Source organism: Anabas testudineus, chromosome 4, assembly GCF_900324465.2.
Source record: "Anabas testudineus chromosome 4, fAnaTes1.2, whole genome shotgun sequence".
Taxonomy (NCBI): Eukaryota; Metazoa; Chordata; class Actinopteri; order Anabantiformes; family Anabantidae; genus Anabas; species Anabas testudineus.
Genome location: NC_046613.1, coordinates 915187 through 936637, shown reverse-complemented (window position 1 = coordinate 936637; position 21451 = coordinate 915187). Strand labels below are relative to the sequence as shown.

The following is a 21451-nucleotide window of genomic DNA, read 5'->3' as shown; positions in this document are numbered from 1 at the left end:
TTCTTGTCAACTCAGAGGTTGAGATTGACCAGCTCCTCATCTCCACCACCTGATATTCTCCACCAGAGGTATCTGTCCAAAAGAGTTTGTTTATATCAGCAGAAGATCATGATGCAACAGATACTTTTTAAATAAACTTTGCTGTCTCTACCATTACACCGTGCTAAACTTTGTAATTTAGTAAGTAAAATTGAGTAATTTTGTCCAGTGCTGCAAAGACAGCTGTCCTTAGTGAGTCGGATTGGACATAGTATTGACAATTACCCAACTTAAAATGCTACTTTTTTCACTTTTTGGTCATTTGGGTACATTTATGTGACTCTGCATGTACATTTGCATTTGCATGACACACAACAAGTTTCTTTACATTTTCTGGTTTTGTAGAAACCATTTCCTGAATGATTCATTCAAAGTTTGCACTTAAAATTACTTATGATTGAGTCTTAGGGGCCCAAACACCACCCGTACCAACAGACCACTCGTAGTCCAACAGATGAACAGATCACCTTTTGGATATATGAATGAACACAGAAGTCTCTCCTCTTCCTCTGCACAAACTGTGGATTTATTTGTTTTTGACAGAGAAGTCCAGTATTAGATAAGTTACAACCATTTCTAAAAACTGTTGTAACCATCTGGAATCATTTCAAGACTGAAACTTAAAGATGGACTAATTCTGACTGTCTGCTACCGAAACCCGGGCATCATTCAAAGTTTGAAGCCATAAGTGTTACTTTAATTTTAAAGTGGTTTGTTTGTTTATTTACTTGATTCCTTTGTTAGCCACATTGGCTGCACAGCAATGTCAAAATGCTATGTTAATGTAACAATGCTATGTTAAACACTGTGATAATGTAGTGCAGCTCACCTGTGTCTGCTGCGACCACAGACTCTCACAGACTGTATTTGTAACTTGTAGCGTTTTCATGTTTTGTTATTTTCATTTTTCATTCATGGTTTACAAACGTCACAGACACATTTGCAAAAGGAGGGAGGTTGGTGGGTGGGACCGCAAAACCGGTCATTTTTATTCCCACACATTTTCAGACTCACTATATTCTACGTGGTGTTTCCGCATGACTGATTGCAGGTACATTTTAGGGACCTTTTTTAAACCCCTAAAGGGAATAATATGGGCACTTTAAAGAACTATGATGATGATCATGGCCAAAACACTTGATCAGAATTCAGTTACAGCAGATACATATTGATGCTTGGCAACTGGAAAGATTTTACATATTCTTATACATTACTAATGACATATTTAGGCACTTTTAAAGCTCATACAGACATAAGAAACAGTTTCTACCTACCAAACCTGTCAATACTGTCACTATGTGTCTAACTGTTTTGTGTGTAACACAAAAAAGACTTGCCCGGGTTTCAGAGAAAGATCTTGGTCTGGTAAAAGTTTTCATTTGGTCGTGATCTCTTGGATTGAAGCCTGATGTTTTGTTGATCTGCTCATCCAGCCAGTCTTTGTGACACCACCATTCATCATTACCTTTAGTATTTCAACCCTTGCAACCAGTTTCATTGCTTTTATTGTCTATCACTGCCTTTTACTTTCTCTTTGTATCCTCTAATCAAAAATAGCCAGAGAAGAAAGTCACTGTTACTTTTTCTGCTCTTCCACACCCTTCCACCTACTTCTCTTATCTCTTTCTCCCTCCTGTCTTTCAGTGGGAGGTTTTACACTCAGTTTGTCATTGTTTTCCATCCATGTTCCTCTCTGTCAGATGGGTGACATTTACTTCTGGTAGCTGTAGGAGGGAATTTGGCAGATGTTGTTTACACCAACATAAATTCATCAACTCATTTAGCTGCCAACCTTTGTTCTTCTTTCAGTGACAGCTCACCGGGGGGCCTAGAAGCCTCAGAAAGTTCCAGTTTATTCACAAGAAACAAACAAAGCAGCTGAAAGATGATACCATCTTTACTCAAGTCAAAACTGTGGACTGTATTGTAGTCAAGCATTTCCATTTTACAATGTGCCTCATTCCAGTTAAACCATATTTATGCTGTTAGGTAAACTCTGCTTCCATTGTTTTTAATGTAAATCTAACAACACATGTCTGAGTTGACGATGGCTAACCTTTTCACCACAATGTGTTGTGAAAACATGGCAGCCACAGAAACCACAGAGAGGAAAATTAGAAAACACACTAGGTGATAAATTAAAGGAAAAACCAACACAGTCTGAGTGAGGTGTCAAGTCAGAACAGCTTTGAATGTATAAGTGTCTGGAGCTCTACTGGAAGAATGGAACACAACATTCTTTCCTTTGAGCATGTGATTTGCATTATTTTCATACTCATCAAACCATAACCAGTCCAGCCCAACCAGTGATGGGATCTGATGCTTCAACAAATCCCAATTTAGCAAAACTAGGTGACAGTCAAGAGAAAAAAATCCTTATAACAAAAGAATGCTCCAGTAGAACCAGGCTCAGAGTGGGTGGCCATCTGCCTCGATTGGTCGTAGTGTGTGGGAAGAGGAGAGAAAACAGAACAACAACGAACAGCAAACCTGCCTGAACAAACTGACCATCAGTCACCAGCTTAGCATTGCTGATATTAGTATAATCTGATGCATGGGTGATATGAATACTAAGACAGAGCTGCAGAAAAGTACAGAGAACAACACAGACATAGAGCTGTAATTTCAGTGCTCCCTGTGTTCTTTTTTTAATCCTCTGCTGTCTTCTTAATGACCCCTGTGCTGTCTTGTTTTGCCTGGTCTTTCCCCCACAGGTTCCAGTGTCCTCAGTTGCCTGAATGCTCCAAGTTAGTTTTCCTTCCTCTTGTGTCACTAATGTTTCCTTCCATTCTTGCTTTTTTCTCCTTCTGTTCAACACAACAGTCATTTGATCTCTTGGTTAACCCTGTCACCTCCTCGCCTCATTACCTATACATGTCAGCCAGTTATGTGTACACAAAATGGTTCTCATCAAAACACAAAGATAAAATGAAATCTAATAGAAAGTTACATAAGGTTATTGAAGTGTTCTCCTGCACTCCTAAAACACCTGTGTGATGCTGTGTGATGTAGCATGCTCACTGATGCTCTCATCACCAGCTTGGTCTTAACATGCTGTTGAAGAGCTGCATAGTCACATAGACAGACATCATCCCGCTGCTCAGCAAACAGCACTCTCACTGCCAGCCCATATCACTGTGACAAGTTAGCTCTGAGCTTTCAACATGCATCTGCATTCTGCCTGTGTTGTCTGTGTGTGTGCGTGTGCTCACGTGCACATGCAGTGTTAGTGCGTTTGATGGAATGTGTTTACCATTCTACCTCCTGCTGTAGGGATGAGGGAGCATCCACCCATTACTGTCTGTGACCTGGCGGACCACATTGAGAGACTCAAGGCCAATGACGGATTGCGCTTCTCTCAGGAATACGAGGTAACACTAACCGCTCTTATTCAGCTTTCAGGTGAAATCACACACACTTTGTAGCTTTATAGTTGGCAACAGTGTAACATGTACAAAGATATATAAATAGAAAAAGCATGTTGTTTTCAGCTTGCTCAGCGTTAGGACCAGCTACCTCTGTCAGCCACTTGTAAGAATATAAACTTTTTGTCAAACTATTTGTTGTTGTACTCTATTAGTCACAGTATATTTCTTGTATTAGTACAAATATGTTTTTGTGTTTGTGAAAGGTGTAAAAGATAGAAAATTAATGAGCTTTAACTCCATGTTAAATTCTTATTGTTAGAATTTAAACAAGCTCTTGTGTATTAGTTCAGTGATAGATGTTAGTCTCACTTGTCCCTATCTGACTGACTTAGTCGTGCTTTAGAACAAGTCCAGTTCAACTGGAACCAGTTTAAAACTCAGCTGCATCTTGACTGGTCTTTAGTAACCAGATTATCAGTCAGGAGTATTACCAAATATAATGTGTCTAAAATAATAACACGAAAAATTCTGATCTTTCATGTCCTTATTGAGAACAACCCTAAAAACCTCATAGTGCTAGTGGAAAAAGTATGTGAACCCTTGAAATATAAATCAAATAAATTGTATATGTGTGTGTGTGTGATAAACACTGAGAAACATTTATGTTGTAAAAGAGTCAGAACTGATAAAACGTCTCTGCTTCATTTGTTTGTCTTCCTTTTATGAGAGCACTATTTTCAAACAATATAAAAAAATGTAATATTCATTTCTTCTCATCAGAATAAAATGAAACAGCCACTCTGGAACTGATAATAACAGTGTCCAGTGTCAGCCCAGTTTAAGAAAGAGTTTAATGTGGGTGAGAAGCTCCTTACGGCAAGGTGAGACAGGTTTTATTAAAGCTCTTAGAGACTTGATCAGGAGGAGAGGTGGCCCACACTTCCTGCTCATACTCTGAGACAAGCCTGAGGGGCGGAGGATCAGAGGGCTCAGAATAAAACAGACTTTATATAAACACTGCTGTTTGTTTCAGTCATGTAAACATGTATTTACCAAAACCAATCTGGAAAATGGACAGTGAAATACCTTGCACAGTACATTTTCCAGCCCACTTTTTGCCCTGAGATGTTTCTACTCGTGTATATAGCTGTCTTACTATTGCTGAGTTAAAGTTCAGCATTGGTGAAAAGGATGCTGCTAAGTATGCATGAGTTCTCTGCCTCCTTTCTAAGAATAATATTTCACTGCTTTTACCTACTGTAAAAGCCAGTGAGGGATTATGGCTTGTTGATGTCCTACAAAGGAAGGTAATTTGCATTTAAAGTGGTGAATTTCCAAGCGGATAAACTAGACAGATGGGTGCACTGTTTATGCATAGCAGAAGGAAGGGGGCATATAAATTATGAAACAGCAACTGAATCAACTTTTCTACCTTTGCCAGTTTGTTTGTTTTTTTTCTCATCCAATGTGGTGAAATGGAAGTAACTTTTTGGAGACAGGCTGTTGTGATTGCCAAACAACATCATATTCCATTCAAATGAGAATAAGTTGGTGATCGTTGTTTCAAATATTTTATATTTTAAATGCACATTCAAACTAATTCTCATATTTATACTAATAATATTTCTCTTCTTAATTCAGGCTAGAGCCCAGAGGTGGCAAAAATACATGTAATATTTACTAGATACTTATGTAGCAAACAAAAACTCTGGTAAAAGTAAAAGTATTGAACCAATTTCTTTGCTCAGCTGAAAGTGTGAAAGCACAGGCTCTACCTGATCTCCCTTTGCCACAATTTACCCATCAGGTGAGGATGTCAGACTCTACAGTTTGATAATCAGTCTCAGTTTGATGACAGCATTTTATGTGATAATGTTTGCTGGATCAGCTCATTCCCAAAGTCACTGGTAGCACAAACTGCAGTCTGAACAGAACAGCAGGTGAATCGCAGCAGGGAAATTGACAGGACCATCATATTTATGTGAAGTTACAGGGACTACAATCAGATTTGTTTTGACTCATCCATTGATCCAGTTTCATTGGCAGCTGTAGCTTGGTGGGTAGAGAGGGTTGCAGGATTTTTAGGTTTAATGTTTGGGAGCTTCCATGTTGAACTATGCTTTATGAAGACATTGAAGCCAGTTTCTCTTAATAGGTTAGGTCAAAGCTTTGCATCATAGCTTGCTGCCGTTAGTGGGAGAAATAGGGTGTTGAACAATGTAAAGTGCCATGTACACAAGCACAGAATAAATGCAGGTATCCATTTTTTTCAAGTGGAGGTGGTCTGCAGCCTAGGCATCCACACATCAGTGTCCTCAGCGTCCATACAAGCTCTCACTTTTTCTGGGGGAGACAGGAAAACCCAACATTAAATCCACATTATGGATCTCCACGTTCCTTATCATTTCTCTGTCGGCGAACGTCAGAGAACGGCCATGGTTGGCGCTCTGAAGGAAACTCATTTCAGGTTCAGCTGCCTCTTCACCACAGCAATCTTGTGCAAATTGATTTTGCATTCTATCTTACTGTACAGTGCATTCACAACATAGTCGGCAGTAGTTGGCAGCACATTGGCCTTTGGGAAATTTATAGTTCAGTTGTGTTGACCATGTCATTTACATTGTCTGTGGATGTGAGGCATTGTTTCTTTACAGTTCATTCTTGTATCATGTTCTTATAATCCCGCTGCGGTAGCTTATGTTACGTAACAAGACAAGTCAACTGCAACGATCAGCCCTTCCCCAGTTCTGTTAAAATTCTTTTGCACTGACTTATAAACACGTCTCTGTTTCATGTTTCACTGCTGTACACATTTTGTGTAATGTGGGATCATTATTTTAGCTGAAGTGACCAACGCATGGCACTGTGGGATTAAGGGAGGGAAATCAAGAAGTACTGAAGTTGCATTTGTGTTTCTATTAGCCTGGCTGACGTCGGAGTGGAGCGGTTCTTACTCACTGCTGCTCATCTAGAAGAGCCATCAGTCACATTAGCTGATGTGTAAGATACTCTGCAGGAATCTGATAATGAAGAACTCAATAAAGTTGATCTGCAGACTGTAAAGCACTCGTTCTCTCACTCTCTGCGTCCCGTTGCATAGGAGCTACTCATAGCTAGTAGTACATAGTGAGAGTAGCAGGCCTTGAAATGAAAAGCTGATAATGGCTGTGTTTAAAATGAGACCTGCCAGAGGATCTCACAGCTGGTTACATCTGATAAATGAGCCAGTCTGCGACCACTTCATACAAAGCATATGGCCTCTACACCAGCACTTCTCTCCATTACATAATAATAATTACATTTATTTTTTTTTAGCTGTATCAAATGGGAGCTGGTTTACCCTGTTAAAATATATTTTTTTGGCTGTGGCTGAGCCACGGGGCTCCTAAAACAGCTTTTGTAATAGTAGTAGCAGTACCTCTGCACTGGTAATGAATATTGCCGGTGCTGCCACTATTATGAATATCTATATCCCGATGGAAAACTGGTACACTACATGCACACATTCGCATGAGTAATATATTATCAATAGGAGCGTCTGTATCATCCATCATACTTGCCAATATTGTGCTATGCTTGAGTTCCTGATGTTCAAGTACCAAAAGGAACTTTTTTTTCTTAATTTGGTTTTCGAAGAGTAGCACTAGTGTGCATCTGTTGCAATACTTGATGGTATTGTATTATTATATCTATATGTATTATAATGCTAGATACCCTGATGGCAACTGGCAGGCTTCCCTTTAGATATGGTGAAATAGTGCCCCTGTGGCAGCAGACGTCTCTTAAAATAGCACTACGATAGGACAGCTACAGTCTTTTTTAATTATTGTAGAACTGGGTTTCCTAAATCCAGTTACATTAATGAAACTAAGATGGTTTGGTTATGTTGAGACACAAAAACATGGTAAATATGTAAGCGTGGTTAGTGTTAGAAATAGGATTATGGTTTACATTTAGTTATTTGGCATATGCTTTTATCCAAAGCCCCTTAGAAGTGAGGCACAGGGCAAATTCTACATTGTTTAAATTAAGTGAAGAACTTTTACTGTTGTACTTTATGTAACATTTAGAGGTTGTACCTTAATACTTTTACTTAAGTACATAGTAAGTGATACTTTAACTTAAATTAAAGGGCACTCTGACCTGTAGTACTGTAGTAACATTTTTCTGGCACTGTTACCTGAGTATTGAATGCGTGCACTTTATACACATCTGCAGTTGTATTTTAGAAGAGGACAGTCTCCTATGTACTGTGTATACAGTATATTTACCATATTTGCATTGTTGTGTTTGTGACCATGTGTATACATTTGATTCACAGTTGTGTTTCCTCCACAATTAAAAGTTCTGTATTTGAAGTTACAGAAAATAATAGAGGGAAATGACAAAGCCGATAACGACATGTTCCTCCTAGTGTCAGTTATTTTTCTTAACTCAGTGAATGTGGCAGCAGGTGCCGAGCGAAAGCCAGGCTCTGCTACACACAAATCCACATGCTTCATGCCTGACTGTTTCTCTCCCTGCGTTTGCCTGCTCTTATATGTTGGGGAGCTGCAGCTCTGTGAGTGTGATTACAGTGACATGCTCAGTAGCTGATCTACATGTCAGCGGAGCACATTAGCGGCAATTTGCATGGTTTGTCGGCACAGCACAGTGAAAGCTTTGCCTAACAGGCTGTTAAATAAGATGTGCATTCAACCTCTTTCTCCGTTGTCCTTATTATCAGTTTTGGACTGGGGGCTCAGCAGCCGTCTCAGGCAGTCAGGAGGAAAAGCAGCAGGATATTAAAGTCCTTGTTGCTGCTTCATTTTGTCTGTGCATGTATACCTGTGTGTATTTGTTTTCCAGATAATGGTAGATAAGTAGTAGGAGCGTGAAAGGTCAGTTATGAATAAAAACCTTCAGCATGACATTAATCAGTTAAACCTGTGCCTGCTTTCACAGCAAGCAGTCAATAGAGACCAATCATCCTGCAGCACAGTAAAAACCTGGCTGACTCATATCAGCACACACCATCACTGCCATCATTGGAATGCAGACAACAGTTTCCATGTTGTATTCACCCCTGATTTAATTCATAAGAGTACAAAAAATATCTGGAAGACACTTTTTAAAAGAGAATCTAACACCGCGTTTTTTTTTGTTTTTGCCTAAAACTAACAAATCATATAAAAGTGAGAATATCTCCAGATGGAGCTGTCTGATTTTTTGTTTGCTCTCAAAATTAGGAAGACACACAAATACAAGTAGGATAAATTACTGAAGCAATAAGTAAAGAGCATTTACTATATATACCAGTATGACTTTTACGTATCCAGCTAATTTAAGGTAAATTTTATCCTCTGGGGACCATGAAAGTCTCTACCACATTTAAAGTCAATCCATCCGATAGCTGAGATATTGGATTTCAGTCTGGATAACAGTAAAGGACTGACAACGACTAACTTTACCATTCCCATAAAATCTGAACAGATTTACTGTTCTGTCCCACCCACATAAATGTGCATTTAGAACTTGACAAGGGTAATGGTTAAAATTCTTAGGTGGAAAGATTGGCGCCTTACAACACCTGTTTTTTATTGCATTTCTTTTCCTTTATCATTAGATCTCGTTGTTGTTAATATCAGGCAAATGGTCAAAGGGAAGATCGAGGGATTCTGATAGTGACCAACTAGTCCAGTGCTTGTCCAATCAGGGCTTTACATATATAAACATACATATATATATATATATATATATATATATATATTTTTTTTTTTTTTTTTTTGTACCTTCGGGCTGCAGGCGCAAGGAGGGATGTTGAATTATCTTCAGTGTCACATTTATTGGTCCGGACTCTAAGCTCTGACAGACTTTAAACTACACTACAGAATACAGACACTATTGTAATAAATGGATACTCTCTCCTCTTCTTTGTGTCAGTCTATTGATCCAGGACAGCAGTTTACCTGGGAGCACTCCAACCTGGAGGTTAACAAGCCAAAGAACCGCTATGCAAATGTTATCGCCTACGACCACTCCAGGGTCATCCTTACACCTGTGGATGGTGAGAGAAACGTACTCAGACATATCACACGAAGAAACGTACCTTACATTAAGAAGCTCATCTTAATTTCTGATTAGATTCCATTTGAAACTTTTTCAAACGTGTTTCTTGCTGCAGGAGTTCCAGGTAGTGACTACATCAATGCCAACTACATTGATGGCTACAGAAAGCAGAATGCTTACATCGCTACACAGGGGCCACTACCAGAGACATTAAGTGACTTCTGGAGGATGGTGTGGGAGCAGAGAACCTGCACCATTGTTATGATGACCCGTCTTGAGGAGGAGTCACGGGTGAGCCACTTACGTTATGTTAAAACAATGTTGCTCTTGATATATAATTCTGAAATGTGACATCTGGCTGCTCAGTCCAAGAAGTGTTATACACCACCACTGTATCCAGCTAGTCAGCGCTAGAAGGTCTTTTAGCGTGTCCAGGCTTTGTTTGACCACCTAAAAGACCACCTTTTAATAGCATGGTCTATCATTTTGGTTAACTATTTTTAGTTTTGACATTTTTCATCAGTTCACTTTGTATGTGTGTGAAGGTTAGATTGGATGATAACAGCATTAGTACCTGTGTTTTTAAAGCAAAAGAAATAGCAGCAGCAGCTTTAAGCTTTTTTAATGTTCACACAAATGATTCTACAAGCCTCAATCCAATGCTGAAAGTGCTGAATCCTCCCTGCATGTTTCATTTCTGCAAACTTACTATTCACACTGTACAGTATACTCATGTTGAAATATATCATCATGTTCAGCTACTCTTAAAAAAAAAGAGCCACAAGTTATAGTCCTATGAGCTTTTTCTGATTATAAATGCGAGTGGACTATTAGCAAAGGAAATATAGGAATATAACTAAATAGGAAATAACTAATTAAACTAACTAAATAATAATTAATTAATTAAAAGAACTGCAAAAATTGTACACAAAATGCATAACAGCATGGAAGAGCAGTGTCCATTCATAAGTAAACTAATGTATGTATGCCTTTGCAACTGCATCACCCTGCTGCTGGAAATGAAGTATGAGGCACTCCACTCAGTCACAGAGTCAGTCACATTGCAGATGAGGGGTAGCACGACAGGGCAGGCAGTGTTCCCATGACTAACAGTGTCTGCACTGCTTCACACTGTTAATAACTCCACAACCAAAGGGCAGAACTGAGTTCCACAGGAGCGTGTCATTATCATTTGTGACAGAGACCATCAGCCCTCTGCCAGACCCAATAACACCCATCTCTGGTTCAGCCAAAGGTGCAGGAAATATTAGCTGATCTCTGACCTGTCACCAGGGTAATGGCTGCTGTTGATACCAAAACATAACCTGTCTATCCACTATTTCCGATCATGTGAAGGACTCGTGGATTACAGTTTCTACATGCCAAACTCAATATAATCAATAAGTAAGTCATTTTCAAAGCTAAGTTTTTTAAAGATTGTGTAGTGGTGAACAGTGCAGACAGTGGCAGTTTTCAATAAAACCTACAATACGAATGTGATGGACAGAAAAACATCATATCAACAGTTCTTCTATTTTGCTCTTTCCTGAAAATAGTTTTTTGCTTGTCCTTGAAATAGGCTTTATACTCATAAAGAGCATGCAACTAAACAACAAACCAGTTAGTTCCTTGTTGGCTTCCAAAGATGAAAGATACAGTAAGATTTACATTAGCATTTTGTTACCTGCTTCATCTGTGGTTAAGAATCTAAAGTTTTGATATTGATCTACTAAATCATAGTCTGCGTAAAAATATCATTAGAAACTCGAGAAGATTTGGTTATGGTTGGAGAACTCGTGGTCATGTTTAAAGATAGCTACATGACTGCTAGTGGGAAACAAGAAAAGAACAGCAGCCTTCAGAAGACAATCCCTACAATGACTTTCATCCTGCTGGGTTTTGTGGCTGTGGAACAATGGGATACACGTTTTTCAAAGGGATGTCTCAGAAAACCCTGACCTTGTTGTTTCAAGGCATTTTAACAAACAAATGATGCTGCTGTTATTTTTAACATGACAAGAAACTAATGATCCTCAGTACATTGTTCAGAAAGCCATCATTGTGTGTACAGTGCAAGAACTGGAGAAAGGGAACATGAATATCCAGGGAACATTTTATGGACATCTGTCCAGTTCCTCTCGGCTATTCAGCAGTGAGTGCTGAACAGATGAACTACTTGATCAAATAAAATGATTAAACTACTGAGTGTGGATAACACTTGTTGTAATAAATTATTTAACAGGCAAAGTGAAACACATTGTCCATATGTTCAAGTCAGCATCAACAGTTTGCAAAATTTCAATGACTTGTTTCTTATTTGAGTTTTGAAGCAGCTAACAATGCTATAGATTGTGATCCTTAAAGTAAAAACAGGATGTAAGTTCACAGTGGATGTTACAGCAGTATATCTGTTTTCTGAACCAAAGCCCTGTTCCCACTAATTACTGATGAGAATGCAGGTAGATGGTGAAGATTTATTATACTACCATGCATTAAGTAGCTGACATGTGCTGGAGCTGCCATTTTGTCCCCTTTCATCGTCAGAGTTTACTAACTTACTAAACACTGAATAAAATGTTGACTACTTAAAGGCAGGTTAACAAATAAGGAGACTCTAACATATTCTTTCTGAAAAAAGATGTCAACTTACTGTGTATACAGCAATCATCCACAACATTAATATATCTGGTGGTTCTAATTCAATTCAGTGTCAAATCAAAACAAAAAGGCACAATCAAAGTCATTCAAAGTTTGGACTATTAGTTAAGAACATGGAACCACTCATTGGAACTAATCACACATGCTTTAGTTTTGTGGTGAGGACAGTGTCTCAGATCCCTCATTAACTGTGTCCATGCCTGGAACACTTAATGAGCTACAGTATGTGTGATCTGCCCAGTTGATGAACCGGTTCTTCACACTACTCTGACCAAAGGCCATGTGGCACTGTGCTCAGCCACAGGCCTCGCCAAACAACCTCCGCCCCCGCACGACACCCGCACCAAGGTCTACAAAGCGTAATCGTGCCATCTGTTACGCCAAGCTCCTGCAGCCTGTGGCCACTAGTCCCCTCAAGTCAGCACTGATGTCCAATTGTGTGTTCCTTCCCCCCTCTGCCATCCACTGCGTCCATCCATCCCACAGCCAAGAGTGGAATAAGAACAGCAACACTAATTTGGCACACACTGATTGTACCAATTTGTCAGATGACTCAGTCGTTTTAATCTGAAGAACCCTGTTTGAACTCACTTGATGTCCTTTTTGCCTTTTATCACTGTTCTGCAACTGCATGAGTAACATTACTAAGCTGTCATTTTATAAAGTATCACTTCATCAGCAAAATATATTTCTTCTTAATTCTCCATTATTCAAGTCAAGCAGGTTTTTCTTACCCTGAAATAATGTTCCTTAAAGCTCAGCAACAAATGGCAAACAGACAGATTTAAAGACTAGCTGGGAACACAGTGGAGCTTTTAGCTACTTAGAGATTCACAATCAACATGCTGACAGTCGCTGTTGGTTGAAAATTGTTTACCAGGCACTGAGGGTTCTGCTTACACACTCACAAGGTTAATGTACACTGCTCTGTACACAAAGCTGCAAACCAAGCTATAGACGTTACAATAAGTAAAACACAAATTGAAAACTAACTTCTGGCAGCGAAGCATCGCTCAACCAGACAATGGAAGCATTCAGAATAATCTTTCTCACCTCTAGGTCATTTTCTTTTTCCTATAGCACCAACAACAACCCTATTGTTTGTGAAGAAAACACTTTGCTGTGTTTCTCTGTGCAGGTGAAGTGTGACCAGTACTGGCCGAGTCGAGGCACAGAGACCTATGGGATGATACAGGTGACCATGCTGGACACCGTGGAACTGGCGACGTACAGTGTACGCACATTTGCCCTTTATAAGGTGAGAACGCTTATGTACAGTATAGTGTGTGTGTGAGCTGTGACTGTAGGGGGCAGTAAAACAAGTTTTAAGTCATATGCAGTAGGAGGTGAACACTTAAGGCCTTTCAACCTTGATTTCAATAGGTTCAGTAGGTAAACATGATAGTAATTTGACAACCAGACCTAAAACCAACATATTGTACTCCCTGTACAAACCCAACCCAAACCTTATGCAGCTAAGTTTGTTCTACTGAAGCAACACAGCCACCTCGCCTTTAATACCACTTTAAATTAGACTAAAGAAAAGTTTGATTTACTGTATGTGGCCTGACGTGAACATGATTTCAAAAGTTCCAACCAAACCCAGCCCAAGTCCTTGGGTACCAACAGTTCCTGTTGAGTTTGCTTCAGGTATCAACCCTCTGCTTTCATCATGATAAAAGTCTGAACTGAAGCCATCACAATAAAAGAAAAGGCTGAATAACAACAGCATGAGTAGAGATTAAAGGTTTTCTGCTCTGTCTACATCAATGTTTTATACCACTCACAATATATTATGGACAAAATAAATGTAATAAAGGAGAAAACACTGTGAAAGTGAGGCAGTTGTAATTAGATAAGAACAATAAACTTCAGACCAGTAGTCCCTATGTTAAGAGTGTTTTACTCATGTCAGCTGTGTGAACAAATCCATTAAGATCCAGCAAAACGCATTAGGCTTAAATCTTCAGTTAAATAACTAATAACAGGAATGTTAATATGTATTAGTGGACAGAGTTTCAGACTTCAGTGGCAGAACATTCAGTTTAAAATCCATTCATGAAACAAACAGAAACAGAAACAGAGTTTTGATTATGTGCTCATACAGAATGGCTCGAGTGAGAAGAGAGAGGTTCGACAGTTACAGTTCATGGCCTGGCCTGACCACGGAGTGCCTGAGTATCCCACTCCAACACTGGCCTTTCTACGCAGAGTAAAGGCCTGTAACCCATCAGATTCTGGACCCATGGTGGTCCACTGCAGGTAAACTCTCTTTTACATCAACACAAGCCTTTCATATATGCATACGCTCAGTTACCACCACGCAGCACTTCTGGAGAGATCAAATGTGTTTATTAACTGTGCTTTTTAACAGATAGAGAGATGTGAACCGTTAACTTGACCCACAGTTAAATATGTAGAAATGCTCATAGTCAAAAAGTTCTAGATACATCACCTTAAAGTTATCAGAGTATCTGCATTATACCAGATAACTGCACAGACATCCTCAGAAGTGTAATATGCACATTTGCACAACACAGCTGGTCTGTGAAGCTTTGTATCAAACATATCAAAGGAACCAGATCTGAGACTGTGGTCCAGTTTTCTTTAGGCAGAGTGCTCCCTGCTGTGTAAGAGATCTTCACCTCACTTCTTTGGAGTAGTGAGTTCAGCCTGGCACCAAACGCCATAATGAAAAGAGCTGGATCGATACGCCCTGCAGACTGCACTGCATGTCTGGCATGGTAAAATAGTTTGTTATGGTGTTATGAAACTAAATGTGAATGTAACTAACTGTAACTAAACATACGTTCAACACTCCAGACAAATAAGAGTTCATTAGAATTAATTTTGTGACAAATACAGGACTGTTCAAACAACTGTTTTAAAAGTCTTTATCACTTTCAGGGTTGATGAGGTTGCATGTGGCTCATTAATTATGTCATTCCAGTTTGACATAGATCGCCTGTTTTGTTCCTGGCTGAGAGTCTCCACAGACATTTGAACGTTCAGCCGTGTTGATTTACCTTCAAACAGCCAGTGTGGTCAAGTGTACAGACATGAACAGTTCCGAGCAGTAATGTGCAGCCGTGTCTGTGCCTGTGTTGACCGCTCTGCTTCTGACTCATCTCACATCTCAGAATTCGCTCAGAACTTTCTGTTTTGCTCGGTCTGTGAGGTTTTCAACCCACGTGAATGTGTTTTAAAGGTCCAGTGTGTAGGATTTAAATTAAATCTCCTTCTCTTTCTAAAGTGTGCCACTGAACAGCAAGTTTGGGAGAACCACCACCTCAATGATTGAGAGTCTTCACAGACATTTACAAACGCAACATTAGCAATAAATGTTACTACACTGCAGGAAAAATAACAATAATATTGACTATCTATGTGGAAGTATGGCCTATAGTTTTTAGATTTAGATACAACTATCTCACACTAGTCACAAACACTATCCTACTGATTGTAAGTAAAGCTGCAGTAGGATTTATATACATGTATTGAAGAAGTGTTTTAATGCTTATGAATTAACTTTTAATTTTATTTCAAAGAGGAAGATGTTACTTCTTCTCTCTAAAGTCTCTGTCAGCTCCTTTTAGTGGCAACCATGTTTCGTCTTTGTGCTCCATCAGTGCTGGTGTGGGCCGGACAGGCTGTTTTATTGTAATTGACGCCATGCTGGAGAGGATGAAACATGAAAAGCTGGTGGACATTTACGGTCATGTGACGTGTATGCGAGCTCAGAGGAACTACATGGTGCAGACAGAAGATCAGTACATATTCATTCACGAAGCCCTGCTAGAGGCTGCAGCGTGTGGCAACACAGAAGTCCCCGCCCGGAACCTGTACGCCCACATCCAGAAGCTCACCCAGATCCCTCCTGGAGAGTCTGTCACCGCCATGGAACTGGAGTTCAAGGTATGTGCTACCTTTGTTATATTGTTGTTTGTTTGTGAACTAGTAACTATTGTGTTATGTATGTATGTATATGTTTAAAGCATTTTACACAGTTATATTTAAAAAATGATGAAGTGCTGTTTTTATGTTGGTTACCCTGCAGCATATCTAAGATGTCATGGCCTCTGTTGCATCCATTTTGACCAGATCAAGTTTTTATTTTATAGTTTTTGTGTCTTTCATCCACATGGAAGTGCAACACTAAATGGCTGGAGAGCCCTTTAACTGCACGATGCAGTGGAACCTAGCAAGGGTGAAGGATTTCCACCCTGAGCCTGTGTAACAGTTGAATTCCTTCTTAGAGCGGGAGCTGCGAGAGCTTAACTTCTGAGCCTCAGATGACAGGCTGGAGGAGAGGGGGTGTGCAGAAAACACAGAGGATGTCTGACAGTGTGAAGATAAGGTCCTACTGGGTTAGGTAGTTTTACATGGTCTGAGCTGCAACAGCTGCAACACTCGACCATCCTCGGCTGCTCGCACCGGACTGAGTGCAATTTACCCACTCCCAGGGGCACGGCACAACCCAAATGATGCTGCTTGTTTAAGCGAGCAGGACAACTGTAAATCCAGATGGAGTGTAATTAGGTTTTGATCCTCAGCTCACTACAAATTTCATTGCCCTTGCAGTGCAAAGGAATCACATTAGAGCCTGTCAGCAAAGCCCCCTTACCCCCCCCCCCCCCCCCCCCAAAACACACACACAGTTTAGGATGTTGCTTTCAAAAGTTTTCTTCTGTTCAGTTTGATATGCATTGACACTGTCCTGTCTGCTGCAGCTCACAGTGAATGTGAGTGGGTTTGTTTTGACTTTTGTCTTCAGAATGAGTTTTAACGCACTGCAGCATCCGGCTTTGTTAGCCAGAGAACAAAGAGGATCGGCTCAAAATGCATTATTTCCATGCATCAATAAGAATGTTAGCTCCCAGTGCCCTTTAACAACTTTGTTCACACACCACGCTTCACCAAGACTGATTGTATTAGCACTTGAAAAGACTGGAGGCGTACAGTGGAGACAGTGGGTGTAGCCGTGAAGCCGCCGTGCAGTCACCTGCGGGTTAAGGATTGGGTGTGTGAGAGACATCTGAGACAGAAATGTCCTCCTCCCTGTCTCCACAGAAACTGGCCAACTCTAAAGCACATACCTCAAGATTCATCAGTGCCAACCTGCAGTGTAATAAATTCAAGAACCGCCTGGTGAACATCATGCCTTTTGAGTCCACCCGCGTCTGCCTGCAGCCAATCAGAGGGGTGGAGGGCTCCGACTACATCAACGCTAGCTTCATCGATGGGTACAGGTGAGTTCACAGAAATCATGTCAGTATGAAATGTGAAACACAGAAAAAAATCTGTAGCTGTACCTACAGTGAGAACAGAGATAGACCTTTTCTCTAAATTACAGGTCCACATGAAGTCCAGTGTTTCACTACCGTCATCTTTTCCCTTCTGTAAATGTGCAACCTGTTTGATCCCTTCACTTGTCACCTTGGTCTTCAACAGACAGATGTTAGTTTGTCCAGAGGAAGAAATTCCTTTTTTTATTTCTTTTGAAAAAATAGTTTCACATTTGAAAGTTCCCTTTTCACTTTCTTTCTCAGAGTGGGATGAGAAGATTTCAGCCAGGATGTAGTGAGCATAGCTTAGCATAAAGACTGAAATCAGGCAGAAACAGCCTACTACACCTCAGTGACTCACTGTTCCAACAACAGTAGGAGATTTTACTGACTGCTTGGTTGCCATGACAATGTGTGCAGACACAGCAGTCTCTCATGAATCAAATATGCATTTGTGTGCTTCTGTGTGGATCAGCACACGTGTGGCAGCTCGCTGATGTCTGATATTGTTCTATTTCACATACTGTAAGCAGCCAATCACAGGCCTTTCAGACAAGGCTGGTTTATGAAGGATGTAAACAGTAATTGAAGGTATGTTCCAGTGCACCAGCAGAGTAATGCAGAGTCTAATGAATCAGGACTTCCCCTTTTACTTCCAGAGAGGGCGGGTGCATCAGCACCTAATGAGGTCCCCCGGGCATCCCCACCTAACGGAGGATGGGGAAGGAGGCAGGGGTGTCCTGTAATTCCTCTCTAATTCCTGTTGCCATAATTAAGAGTGGAGTGAGAAACAGGGAGCTCCAGCACTCTCTGAGCTCAGCCTTTAAACTGCACAGAGAGGATTAGGACAGATTAAGGTGAGGGGGATACGCATGATTATGATGATTAGTGAAGGTGTCAAGTGACCTCTGGGTATATTCACCTCAGTGCTCATTGGAGTCAGATAGAGAGCCAGACAGTAGGCTATCATTTACACAGAGAAACACATGATGATTCCCTGCTGAAATTCAATGTTAACACTCAATGCAGAGTCTGTTACATGTGCAACTTTATTTAATAGTAAATTGACTTTAATGTCATCTTATGCCATGTGTTTTTTGTTTCTATAGGCTATTAGTTTATCCAGAAGTTGTGGAAGTACACAAACTCAGTTAAATACAGTCAGGTACTAGCCTAAAAACACTGCACTGCAACTACTCCACTAAGAAAGTAATGTATTTTATACAATGTTTAATTTGATGCTGTGGAAAATAGAAATGTACAAATTGAGATTTATCGATTTTGTTTTACAAATTCTCTAAGATGAAAATTAAGAAAAATTCCAGTAAATTAGGTAAAAATAAACGATGAAGTTACTGTGTCTAGCGGTGTGGTGTGGAACAGAAACAGCACAGCTGGTCAAGATGGAGCCGATTTTAACCACTTTATGTACTGACAATTCCTTAATCCACAGTAATACATCTTCATTTATTAGCTCATTGTACTGTACAAATACAAGTGTAAATGTAGTTAAGTAAACACACAATATTTCCCTCTGAATTGTTGTGAAGTAAAAGTTAAAAACAAAATGGAAACACCCCAGTAAATACAGTACTTGATTAAATGTACTAGTGTTGCTTAACACTGGCTGAAATGTGCCCTCTTTGGACAAGAAAACTGTGTGGATACAACTACAGTAAATACAGTGGGTCAGAGTTGAAATACTACCCTCAGTGCTTAAGACAGAAGGGTTAACTATGGTCCACACTATGAAAATACAGCCTAAATTGTGATATATAATTCAGTATTTGATCAAACAGATACCATTGCATTCATAAGTAACCTGCTTCATTTGCTAGTACAACATGGTTTTCCTACTCTTTCCTCAAACAACAGAATAACTCACCCTTTTCCGCTGGAAGCAGTCATTTATCTGTTCCACTGTTGTCCACCAAATGTGGATTAATCTGTGACCAAAAATAGTCCCCAATTAGTGCTGCTTCTTCTAACCACAAATAGAGATGCACTAACTCGTTGCTTTTAGTCCGTTGACTGGATAATTAGGAAAATAATGGAAGAAATCCATCCTGGTAAGTAAAACAAACTGAGTTTGACTTTCACTGTAGTATTCTTATATTAACCAGCTTCACAATATGGTCTCATCAGCTGTTTAAAAGTATCCTGGCTTCTCATTAGCAGCCACACTGTTCGTTTGCTTGAATGCACATGATGCAGTTTTCTAACTCAACCTCTCACTTTTGACCTTAAACCTAAACAACTGTATCCAGCGTCCTGTGCTGCTGGTCAGTGAGCAGGGGTCAGCCAGACAGCCAGCAGCTACAGTGACAGCACTGCCAGAGGCGCTCCAACAAAACGTGTTTCTATTTGTTTGTTGTATTGTGAAGTATTCAAATAAGAGTTCCAGTGCTTGTTCCACAGAGGTAAAGCCGAGAGCAGGACAGAGGCGGACACACAGACAAAAACAACAGCGCCTCCAGCCATCACTGGCACACAAATGACAGAGCGCTGATGCATACAGATAACAGCAGCACTCAGTAGGAGTGCTGCAGTAGCCTCTTACACAGGTTTGTGAGGATTAGTTCAGACTTTTGTTGCATGGTATAAGGCTGCCCCCTAGTGGTGCTGTCATATACCTACTCCAGTACATCGCCTAGAGCCCTGCTGAGCAGCTGGGATGGCATCTGTTGTAACCGTGCTATTAAAAAAGGTCTGTGTTCAATCACAAGCCTTCAAATATCAGCACACGCGTTCACAACAGCTGATTTAATCCAATTTACTTTAAGGGGCTTTGTAAAATTAAATATTTCACACCAGAGAGGTTCATTCAACAGTTGTGGTGATAACATCATGTGGAACTATTAAAAGCATGTGGTGAAGGGTGCATCAAGCTTAACTGAACCCATTCAGTTTCTTTCTGCACTAATACTACAGACTGCCATACTGTGTGTCAGTAGGAAGGTGTGTTTGCACTCATGGCAGCCCGGCCATGTTATTTACAGCACAGGAGAAGGCAGGTATTTTATTTTCATGATTTTATTTCTTCAAAATAAACAGGAAAATAAAAAGTAAGTAAGTAATAGTACAGCTGTCGTTTGGGCCACAGAGGTCATGTGTATTCTGTTGCATTCGTAGTAATGACAGGTACTTGTGTACAGTAGTGCACCAAAAACAGCAACCACTAGCAGGTCCACCTAGCTATATGTCCACACCAAAAACACCATTGTTTTTACCACTGCATCATTATGTATCTACCATCACATGTATTTTTATTTATATTATAACAGTAAAATGAAATTCTGAACCACAGGAAGATTGTTTTAATGGAATCCAAATGAGTGTGATGCTGCCAGAACCCTGAGGCCTGAACACTGACGTGTCCCTGTTCCCATTTGCAGGCAGCAGAAAGCGTACATGGCGACTCAGGGCCCGTTAGCTGAGACCACAGAGGACTTCTGGAGAATGCTGTGGGAACACAACTCCACCATTGTGGTCATGCTCACCAAACTCCGCGAGATGGGACGGGTAACGCGTCACATCCACGCGCCGCTTCATTTAGTACAAGACACCAAACTGACTCAAATCAAAGTTTTAAATCATCTATTAAAAATGTTATCCTGCCCTACATTTGATTTTTCTTTATCATTATTATCATACTCATCTATTTTATTATCACAAAGGGAAATTGGATTCCATTATGAATGCATGACTTTTATTTTGGTTTCACCGTGTCTACAGGCAGCACATTGTGATGCATCTCCTCTTTGCATTCTGTAGGAGAAGTGCCATCAGTACTGGCCTGCCGAGCGCTCTGCACGTTACCAGTACTTCGTCGTGGACCCCATGGCTGAGTACAACATGCCTCAGTACATCCTGAGAGAGTTCAAAGTCACTGACGCCAGGGTAGGCTCAGCTCATTTAAAGTGGAAAGGACATAAACCCCACTTGTGGGGCTATTTTTTTAGCAGCAAATGTTTGTGCCAGCAGTGACATGATTTTATTACATGCAGAGTTTTGTTTTGTTTTGTTTTTTGATATTTATGTTTAGCATATTGT

The 21451-nt window shown here is 40.2% G+C and overlaps 1 protein-coding gene across 3 annotated transcripts in view; it reads left to right on the top strand.

The window, feature by feature from the left end:
- The window catches only part of ptprfa (protein tyrosine phosphatase receptor type Fa), a 235933-nt gene that overhangs the window by 210020 nt on the left and 4462 nt on the right, over positions 1–21451 (top strand). For all 3 annotated transcript variants that reach the window (XM_026345312.1, XM_026345313.1, XM_026345311.1), the window contains exons 21-29: positions 3313–3410; positions 9330–9453; positions 9571–9746; positions 13252–13371; positions 14221–14375; positions 15743–16028; positions 17184–17362; positions 20794–20920; positions 21173–21298. In XM_026345312.1, the coding sequence (XP_026201097.1) occupies positions 3313–3410; positions 9330–9453; positions 9571–9746; positions 13252–13371; positions 14221–14375; positions 15743–16028; positions 17184–17362; positions 20794–20920; positions 21173–21298 (1391 nt within the window). The remainder of the gene's footprint in view (positions 1–3312; positions 3411–9329; positions 9454–9570; positions 9747–13251; positions 13372–14220; positions 14376–15742; positions 16029–17183; positions 17363–20793; positions 20921–21172; positions 21299–21451) is intronic.